At 38.4% G+C, this 10,980-nt stretch overlaps 1 protein-coding gene across 1 annotated transcript; it reads left to right on the forward strand.

Annotated features, from left to right (window-relative positions):
• Positions 1-407: 407 nt before the first annotated feature.
• Positions 408-10,141, forward strand: SLC10A2 (solute carrier family 10 member 2). Its single transcript, XM_065675773.1, has 6 exons — positions 408-864; positions 4,155-4,273; positions 5,398-5,486; positions 7,751-7,926; positions 8,527-8,684; positions 9,736-10,141. Exons 1-6 carry the CDS (start codon positions 443-445, stop codon positions 9,867-9,869), a joined length of 1,098 nt encoding a protein of 365 aa, XP_065531845.1. The 5' UTR covers positions 408-442; the 3' UTR covers positions 9,870-10,141.
• Positions 10,142-10,980: the final 839 nt, after the last annotated feature.

A 10,980-nucleotide genomic window follows, 5' to 3' on the forward strand; every position in this document is an offset into this window, starting at 1 on the left:
GTTTCCTGCATTTTGATCTCTCACCCTTCAGACCCCTGTAATGCCAGTGACAGTGCATGCATGAGTGGCTCTCCCAGAGGCACGCAAAAAATTCAAAGAATGAGGTGTAAACTTTATCTTCCTCCTGTGATTCTCATTTCATGTGCTCAACTACACCACAAGCCTCCTTTGCACCCTTAAAGATTAACACAGCTATTCTCTTGATGTGGGATTCCTCATTATCATATGAATAAATGATTAATTGTCATTGTACCAAGCAAGTGCAACTTTTATAACTATATGAATCAGCACTGTGCCAAACCCTGCAAGAATAGTAAGAGTGTTCAAGTATTTATTGCACTTTATTGCTTCCTGGATCATTTAAAAGCAGACACTGACAGACAACCATTTACACAGGCTTAAAAGTTTGCCTCGGATGTACTGAGCGGTTCTGTATTTCAAAATGCAGGCATATCTTCTTTCCCAGCAATTTAACATCAGGCCTTTGGCAGAAAACTCCACAGCTTGTCCAGCAAATTCTACTATTTGCAATGGCACATCTTGTGTGTTACCAGAAGATAATTTTAATGAAACTTTGAGTGTAGTTTTAAGTACAGTTCTAACAATCATGCTGGCTTTGGTGATGTTCTCCATGGGTTGCAATGTGGAACTTAAGAAATTCTGGGGCCACATAAAAAGACCCTGGGGCATTTTTGTGGGTTTCCTTTGCCAGTTTGGGATTATGCCTCTCACAGGCTTCTTGCTGTCCCTGGCCTTTAACATACTTCCTATTCAAGCTGTCGTGGTGCTGATCATGGGATGCTGTCCAGGAGGCACAGCCTCCAATATCATCGCCTACTGGGTGGATGGAGACATGGACCTCAGGTAAGACCAGCCATTCCCCAAGTAGTTCATCTGGCTTTTTACTCTGCTTTATATTGAGAATTACTCTGCTTTTTTTCTTCGTTTCCTGGCCCATGCATAGCGGACCTTTTTTCTTTTAAAGATGTTTAGTTACTGTAATAGTAGTAAATATAAACAGAATAGCAAATATCCTTGGTTCAGTGAGAATTCATGAGGAAAATACCACAACAGAATTGTGTACATTAGAAAATGCCTTTATTGCAAATCTTCAGATCCTGCAGAAAACAGCATTTATGAAGACCACTAAGATACCAAGAGTTATGAAATCTTTGTCCAAGCTAGAACTACTTTTGTGATTTTTTTGTTTCTCCCAACATCTTGGGCATAAAAAAGAAAGAAATATGGGTAACAAAAGATTTTAGCATCTGAATCCTCTGTATAAAATAGTGGCTGTGCAATAGTTCTTGAGGTAATGTTTCTTGAGAAAGACCACCTGTGGACAGATATTTTCCCTCCTTTTGTGAGAAAAGGTGAATAGACAGGCATAGATTATCTCTTTGGGAACTAATACAAATGAAAATCATTTGCTGTCATTCTGTTTGCTCCTGGCACTTTCAGCAAAGTCCTCAAACTGAAGGCAAGTTTTACAAGCTAGAAGGCACTGTCTAAGGCAGCCCTGCATATGGGAAGCAATGAAAAAAAAACCTTTGTGACAAAGTGTGATGGTCTCAATGACAGGGTGCTCAGAACTCAGAAACAGTTCAGTAAGGCAGTAAGGCACCTGGCATCGCCTAGGACATCAAACACGCAGAAGAAGTGAACCCTACTCTTGATGCAAATTCCATGGGGTTTCATCATTAACTCTAACAGCCTTTAAAAATGAGCCATCTTTTGATTTTTATATCCTGATTACTTTGCTGTAGGAAAAAAAAAAACCAAAAAAACAATATAGGATCATTTCTGCTTCCCACAGAGAAACATAAATTGTAGCATTCCTCCAATTTATCATATGCCAGTCTGAACTAGAAATAGAAAAAATAATAGAAGTAAGAAAGATTTCAAGCTAGGGCAAATAGACTAAGAATGTTAATATTTGTAGCTTTAATAAAACATTTTTTCCATCCTTTGAAAATAGTGAGCTTTTCTGTCATATGCAGGTGTTAATGTAATACCAGCTTTCAAATTATGCATGAGGTCAGCTCTGCTAATCACCAACTTCCTCACTGTGGAGAAAAGACCTATGATATTAGAGAGGTGTAAGACACCTAATTTCAATAAATACAGGTCTAGGAAACCACAGATGGAAAGACATCCAGCACAAGTCTGAAATTCTGTCCTGGTCTTTCCTTAGGAGAACGTGCTGAGCTAAACTATGCTTTCTCAGCTCTGTATGTTCAAAGTCACACTACTGAAACCAATGGTAAAAGTGAGAACCAATGATAAACATAAATATGAGTAGGGTTTATATCCCGTGATGCCGGCAGAGGGTGAAGTAAATTGAAAATACCCATAAAAGGTTGTTCTTCAGACATTTACATCAAGAAGTCAAAGGCTTTTGGTCAGTACCTTTGAGACAATAACTCAGGGACCAGAAAATATGTGACCTACAGCAGAAATGGCAATGCAAGTGTCTTCAGTTCTTGCCAGAAGAATAACAATATAAGTAGTTTGGCTGGTTTCTGGAGCCAGCACATTATGATAGAAAGCCCACCTATCAGAGCAGACAAGGTTTTGGTTTTAGCTGATAATATTTTATGTTTATATGTAGCAACCCACAAGAATTGTCTATAGTCCTGCTTCAAAACTTCCTAAAGCAAACAGACCGCAAGTCAGAGCAGGAGTTTGTGTTCTACTGCTCATATAATCACAGGGAGATAAAGGATGAATTTTTATACCTTTTTCAATAACTCAGGCCCAGCTTCCCATAGGAAAATCTGGTTTTGACATCTCTTGATATTTCACAAAAACAACTGATTCTGAAACACCATCTCCTCCACAGCTCCCCTAGGAGTGTCTGTGAGAACAGGGACTGGGGTTAGGGAATGTGCAAACTTTGGAGCAGGATACAGGGACAGTAGGAAGATGTAGGAAATCTGGAGGTAGGAAAAATAATCTCTTTCATCCATTTTATCCAATCCCCTGGGAGCTTCTGTGAGAACAGGGACTAGGGTCAGACACTGTGCAGGCTGGAACAGGATGTGTATACAAGGACAGCATGAAAATGTAGGAAATCTGGAGGTAGGAAAAAATAAGCCCCTTTATCTATTTTATCTTTTTTTTTTCTCTGTGTGTACAAACTTTCTTGCCTGAGGCTCCTACAAAGTTCTATGCAATGACTCTGAAACAAACAGTTAAAGGGACAAAAATGAATGCTGATATTCTTGTGGTTTCTGCAGTAACTGTTCTAGATTTCTCTGCACCTGCCCAGTGTGTGGACAGGATCAGCAGTCCCTTTTCTGAGGAGGAGCAACATAAAAGAGAAATCAGAAGTGAGACTTAAAAGGAAGTTTCCAAAGTCCCTCAACCAGAACCCTCTCTCATTATTTTTATGTCAGAGGAGTGTGATTTATAGACATAATTTTGTCTGTTCTGCTCAGATTCTGAGAATTTCTGCCTTATTTTAGCTATCTTCCCTTTTCCTCCTTCTTCATTCCTGTCTCAGAATGCATCTGTCAGTACAAGGTGTTTCAGGCCTGATGGCTTCAAGATTTTTATATTTTAAAACAGAAATACCTTTACACAAACAAAGGAAGCAGCAATACTTACGCTAAGCTTCACTGGGTAATTCTTGTCACCTACTCTTTGGCCTAGAGCAAAACAAGCCAGAAAAGGGAATTTTATTGCAACACACAACCTAGACAGTATTTTTTTTTAATTTTCTTTTATTTTTTTATGTTGTTGACTTTGGAGTGAAATTTTAACACTCCAGAAATGCTGGTATAATGGAAAACTCCATTCAATGTCTATCTGACCCTGTCCAGCTTGCCACCCTCTCCGAAGCTAGTTGGACAGGCAGCATGCAGACAGACTGGCCAACAGACCTTCCTGATGGACGCCTGTCTGACTGCCTCATTTACACTGCAAGTTATTGTCCTATGGCTGCAGAACATGTTGATATTTTGTTTCTCTCTTCTCAGAAGAAGCCATTCCTTCCAGTCAGCCTTTTTCTAACCTCAAATACATGATAAATAGACTGTAGTCAGCAGCATTTCCTGCCCAACATTTCATAAGCTCTGAAGTCATAATAAGAAAATTAGGAAGACTATAGACTAGCATGAGATGAACTATCCATCTACACAATTTCTTTGCAGCATCAGCATGACAACTTGCTCCACACTACTTGCAATGGGAATGATGCCACTTTGCCTCTTTATTTACACCAAGATGTGGACTGATGCGGACGCAATTGTACTCCCCTACAGCAGCATTGGTGAGTCCAGTGAAGCAGCACTTCCCCTGAGAAGTATAAAGGAGACTTTATACCATCATCGTGCGGAGTCATGAAGAAATTACCCCAGATTTTGAAAAATATTTATCCTCCTACTTTATAATAGCTTCCATGGGAATTAGGTACCTGAATCACTTCACGTCATCCACGGCTCTGCAGAACAAAGACTTGAAGTCATTATAAATATTGTACAGATATTTACCACAAGATTGTACATGTTTTTCTTTCCAAATAGTTTGGAGACCTGCAAGGTACTGGGTTAAGAATATAGAATCATTTGTACGTGAATAGCTACTTCCCCTGGATGAAAGTGTTTGTAACAGCTTTAAAGCACAATACTGCAAAGTGCAAGTGCTGAGGCCATAATCTGGCAAAGTACTTAAGCACATGTGGATAATTAAGCAAGTGATTAAAACTGCTGAGTCTCTTTGAAAAGCTGCAATCTACACCACCAGAAGTGGCTTCATTTGACATCCTGTCGAAAATCTCATCCAGCTACAAAGAAAAAATAGTCAAAGAGTTTGGAAATACATGCTCCAGTGCTTTGCAGAGCTGTGGCCCTAGTGCTTATCAAGTGTGGTTCCATGTTGTGCTAATCTTAAAAGCCAGCAGAATCACTTTCATATTCTTCAATTTCATTTCCTATTGTTCTGGGGGAGAAAAAAATATCACATACATTGCTCGTGTTTTCAAAATAAATACTGGAGGGGGGAGGACAAGACAAAAGAAGCTCTAAACCATTTGTTGATATGGTACAGTAGCAAAACACCTGCAGACAAAATGAACATTTAATATAGCTACTAATATCACAGGGTAGTGATGATTAGCACACTCAAATTTCTGTCTGCCTTTCTGATGCAGGTGAATGAGCATGTAGCTCAGCAGAATGGCAATTACTTCAACAGGCTGCCAAATGTAACAGACTCTATAGAAAAAGAAATAGGCAGGTGTGGGTAGAGCATGTATGTGTGCTCTGGGGTGCACATACCAGAAACATCGTTTGAAGGCTTGCTCTGTACCCCCAGCCATGCTGCATGGTGTCAGTCCTCCTGACATGAACTTCTGCACGATACTTGGGCTTAATTTCTCTCTTCTTTTTTTTAAAGGACTTTCACTGGTAGCTCTTGTAGTTCCTGTTTCATTTGGAGTATATGTTAACCACAAATGGCCTAGAAAAGCAAAAATCATACTTAAGGTAAGACATATATAAGGCTGAAGCATTAGTATTTATGGACAAATTATGGAATCAGCGGCAGTACATTGCTATTCATAACATTAGTGTCTGACTTCATAAGAGCCGGGAAGTTTTCGGCAGGAAACAAATGAGATGCTGCAGAAATGCGCTGCTTTTCCCTGCACTAATATGCATGAGTTGCATACATTATTAGAAACCATGATTATCCAAAGAACCTACTTTTTTCTTTGTCTACAACTGTGATAATAATTGAGTTCAGTTCATAATGTAAACGGAAATTGAAGGAAAATCATTCAGGTCAACTGGAAGCTGTTTTTACTCTGCAAGGCAATAAAAAATTAAAACATTCTGGATTAAAAAAACCTACAAGTTTCTACTTTTAAAACAGTTCATTGATTTATGTGGGCAATTCTGAGTGTGAAGTCAATTTTTATTTAAAAAAATTTTGAAAATGTTCCAACTGCTAAAAAAATCTAACAAAACTGTTCAGAAAATTCAAATATCTATGCAAGATAGTTTCAGATGCATCAAAAATGATTTTTTAAAAAAACAATTGTTCTCAAAAATAATAATAATGATAATAAATTATATTATTAATATAATAATATTAGATTACAGAAATATTATATTTCATATGCCCTTTATATTATTATATAAAGTAAATTATTAACTGTTATTTTTATTAAATATTTTATTAAAATAGCTGTTTCATGTTTACAGCTAATTTTAGTGTTAACAGCAAATTAATCATTCTTATCAGTAGGTGTAGGCTGAAAGTGACTGTCAGATGTTCTGAGTACCCTTGGTATTTATTAACTATTCTTACTTAACACATACATTTTCTAAATTTTCTTGAAGAAAACTACTCTGGTAACTTGCTACTCTACCTATGCTTTGGTATCATGTCTCTTCTGTCAGCTCAGGAAACACAGAACACAAATAAGATTCTTTTAAGTCAATTAATTTTCCCAGACTCTCAGTTTATTCTGTTGTATTTTTAAATGCATTCACAGTACTTATGAACTTGGATACTATTGAGTGCTGGTTTCAAAACTGTACTGTTCCTGTTTAATCAGTTAAGGGAAAAGCATGGACTTAAACTCACACGAAAAGAAACTCTACTTGCTCTCTCAGCAAAACACTATTTTGTCCTCTTTCCTACCAAGTGGGTGAGCAATCCACAGCAGGGTCCCATTGACAGTTTGCTTTATGCAGGACAATGAAGCATCAAGTTCAATTGAGCCATAGCTGTCAGATTAAGGTCTGTATAGTGAGAAATGGAGATAAGAGCACAAGGACAGTGTGCCAGGTGAAAAAAAAGCTTGTCAGGCCAGACCATGTTTCTTCTTCCTAGGTGCATGTGGTTAATAGCTCAGTCAAACAAAAGTACTTGTTTGCTCAGTGCTCTTAAAGAGGCTTCAGCCAAAGACTGATAAAGCCAGTTTAATGGAAATACACATTTAGCTGAGAAATGGATTACCCTAAGCTTAGCCCCGGAAGTCCGAGAGTAAGATCCCTGGCAACATATGCCATAAGGGCAGACATTTCTCTTGAACATTGAGAAGAGGCTGAATTTCCACTTTTTTTGGCAATTAATCAGTGGTGAAGATCTTGGTATATTCAGCCACAGGAAATAAGATCAGTTCAGTGACTACATCTATGTAGAAATGCTATACAAAACCATAGTTTTGAAGCACAAATTTTCAGCCATGTTAAATATTTACCCCTCCACCTGGAAAATAATTTGCTATCACTAACACTCTAGGATATAGTTAGCATACGTTATACTAAGCCCTAGAGTGTAACTGCCCAAGAAGTGGGGAGGAAAAGTACATTCTACCAGCTATGAGGTTTCCAGCTTCCCGACAACTCTGGAGAATTTTTTCTAATGTGTGCACCATTCCTTGCTCACGTCACTCCTATGAAATTAATTTTACTCTCCAGTTCTAAGTACAATTATAGCCAAGGCTTCAAGAGATTAGTTTTACAGGTACTTGCTATAGATATCTATTATAGCTGTGCCTTGGTCTTTATCCATAGTAACACGTTGAAGTACATCGTACATCTCCTCTCTGGGAAAAACGGCAGCTATCTAATCTGTCTACCTGCTGTGAATTACGTTGCTGTAAACTTCAGGATTTTATGTTTAATGAGAATTTTCAGTCATTCAGAGACACTCGCCGGCATGTTTGACACCGTGTTTGATGCCACTGAATTTTGTTGCAGTCTCTTGTTCACACAGTCCTTCCTCTTTTCCCTGGCAGGTCGGTTCCATTGTGGGAGCAATCCTCATCGTGCTCATTGCTGTGGTTGGGGGAATACTCTATAGAGGCTCCTGGATTATCTCACCCAAATTATGGATCATTGGCACCATATTTCCAGCAGCTGGCTATTCTCTGGGATTCTTTCTGGCCCGCTTAGCTGGTCTGTCTTGGAACAGGTATGGAATTCTCCATGACAAAGACCTGTAGCCTTTTTCAACTGTGAAAAAAAAGTTTTTATTTAATGATTAATAAATGTTGAGAATCTTCCCTAAACATTAGCTATGCTCAGGGTCACTCATTCCCCAAACCTGTTTCTAGGATAAAACTTTACTCGTGCACATTTTTATACACAGATTCTCACTATATATATATCACTATATACTATTTCCTCCAGATGTTCGTACGTCTTCCCCTTGTGTGCCCATGTCCTGCACTTCAAATGAGTGAAACAGGCCTGACTTATAAGTGGGTTGGGAGTGCAGTAAAATTTCTCATGAAGATGTAGCAGCTTGCAGTCTAGAACATCATTAAATGAGAGGGAAGTAGTGCACACACATGGCTTGAAGGTGGATCACAGTCCCTTACAATTGCTGAACTGCCATAAATTGTCATGTTCTGGTGGTAAGAGCCATATGACTTGAGGAGTGTTTTGTTGACTACGTGAGCTGAAAGATGCAATTTTCTTAGTTATCCATTACTGTGTATTTCTTGCTTATCTAGATTATGCAAAGCATAAGGCTGCTATTTCACAACTGTCTTTGTATTATTCTCTTTAGATGTCGTACAGTGTCTCTGGAAACAGGCATGCAAAACACTCAGCTATGTTCAACTATAGTACAGCTCTCATTCACTCCTGCACAACTTGAACTGATGTTTACTTTCCCACTCATCTACAGCATTTTCCAGCTGTTGCTTGCACTACTAATTTTAGGAGGTAAAGTATATCTATTTTCTGTGACAGAGTTGTAATTATGATTATTATCAGTCCCATTTTTCATGAATATGGAGAAAGCAAGAAGGGATAAAAATAATCAAATGGAAAATAGTTAAGTACATAATGATTACTAAGCACCACCACTGTGCTGTTGCCAGTACATAACTAGGAATATACAAAATTTGGAAGACCCCTTTTTTACAGCACAAGGGAGGGCATCTCCACCAGCTACAGCTGGGCACATGAGACTGCACTGAGCACAGAATTGTTACTGTCTTTAACAAAGGAAGGCCAAAAGCATCTTCTTCCACTGCTCCAGGGTGCCTGGGTGCACAGCTGCTCAGCAGGGCCACCATACCCACAAACTCGCCTCCTACCAGATGTTGAGGAAACAGGCATTAGTTTCACAGCTACTGTGAGAAAATAGCTTCTCTTAGAGGTAAAGGTCCCTTTTTCCTTCCACATACACCCTTCATGAGTTGCACTTGTGCCACTACAATTAATCTACCAAGGGTTGGGACATTGTCCCTGTTGCTCACACCTGAAACCAGCTGCTGATTATTGAGCTCCCACTCCCAAACCAGCCATCTTACCCAACACCAGAGCACTGTCCCAATGACACAGCCTGCAAGGTGCAGCCCTGACTCCAACCTCTCTGTCAGGCAATGGTGTGTGGACAGACAAACTTTATCCCAGATCCTGCCAAACAGAACTCACATGGAAGTAAAAGTCAGTCCCACAGACCCAGCCAAGATCCCAAAGACTTCCCAAGGGAGACAGGTAATGTTTTAAAAAGTCACTGCACACAACAGGAGCACAAAGCGGTCAAACACCAAACGGGATTTAAAATGTTTTCCTTGTTATTTTCTAAAAGTACTTTTCCACCAATGAGTGCTGTTGACGTAGAATAGTTAAACATATCTCTAAAGAAACTGTTTGCTTTAGCAGTGTAAGGAAGGAAAATGTTGCATGGGTACATGTTACTACAGTATTCTTTTCAGGCAATTTTTGTAATTTCTTTATTTAATACTAAATATATACCAATCCCCAGGCTACCGTATTTACAGAAGACATCGAGTCAAAACAAAGACAGATATTGAGAAAACAGAGCAAAAAGAGAATTCAAAATCAACATCATCACATGCTAATGTAAATGGAGGATTTGTACCAAAAGAAGACAAATAGACAATTATCTCTGTTCTCACCAGCTAAAAGATATATGGTTTACTTAAAACTATTTTTTCACATGCCATTGCTTTATGGAAATATTTAACAAAACGAAAAGTTCTGTTGATATTGTACAGTAAGATTTTAAAATTATTAACTTATGAAAGATTTCTACTTTGATTTTTAACATGGTTTCTGCCATGATTGTTGAATCTGGCTTTGAACCTAATTCCCTAAAAAAGATATTTAATAGCTTTTTTATGGCTTATTTAAAGAAAGGCAGAATAAAGGTGGGCTATTGCTAAAAAAACAAGCAGATATTTGCATTACCAAGTCCAGCCATGATCCTGCAAATCCATCTGCTAGTGTTAGATCACACAGCAAAGAGAACACTTGTAAAAGTGCCCTAAGCAGCAACAGGATTTGATGTGGAAGATCTGATAAGGCTGGAGGACTTTCGCTGGACATGAATCAACCATGAAATTGGAACAAGCTAATAATGAAATAAAGTTTCATGTAGGTCAGCCAGGGCAGACTAAAGTCATTACACTGTACTAATTGGTTGAAGCATTAATTTGCACTAAAGCTATGATTTTAACAAGTGCAAGGTGCCTTAGAACTATTTTTCTTCCCCAAAGTAATAGAAAGTTACAGCTTTGAATCTTCAGTCTTCTAGGTGCTGGAAGCATGAACAGAGAGACAAAGCTGAGGGCGTAAGCCTAGAGCAGTTTTAGTGTGACAGCTGTATGCAAACAAGCAGGCTGGGATTTTGGAAGTGTAAGAAATTATCAACTTCTGCACTGAAAGGGAGGCATTTGAAAGCAGAACAAAATTGTCCCTGATTTGCCAAGGGGTTTCACCACTGTTAACAGGAGACAGTAATGTTTGTAGAGAGTTATATATTTTTGTTATTCCATGAACTCAATAAATTTGAATTACCAGGTGTCTGCAACATGTAGACACTGGTGTAGTTGATAATTTTAAGATTTTAACTATATGAACCACAGACAGAAATGATTGGATATACACATACTTTATTTGTCTCTGAAAATTCAAGAGTACATACAGAAAGCTGTCTTAAGTGTGTGGAGAAAATGAGTTATAATTCTAGGAGAAACAGTGCAAAACA

This window comes from Lathamus discolor, chromosome 4 (genome assembly GCF_037157495.1).
Source record: "Lathamus discolor isolate bLatDis1 chromosome 4, bLatDis1.hap1, whole genome shotgun sequence".
Taxonomy (NCBI): Eukaryota; Metazoa; Chordata; class Aves; order Psittaciformes; family Psittacidae; genus Lathamus; species Lathamus discolor.

Excerpts from the sequence above, each read along its gene's own strand:
- SLC10A2 (XM_065675773.1), top strand. The coding sequence starts at position 443 with ATGCAGGCATATCTTCTTTCCCAGCAATTTAACATCAGGCCTTTGGCA. Across the intron at positions 7,927-8,526 it reads GCTGGTCTGTCTTGGAACAG|ATGTCGTACAGTGTCTCTGG; the intron begins GTATGGAATTCT and ends TATTCTCTTTAG. Across the intron at positions 8,685-9,735 it reads TGCACTACTAATTTTAGGAG|GCTACCGTATTTACAGAAGA; the intron begins GTAAAGTATATC and ends ACCAATCCCCAG.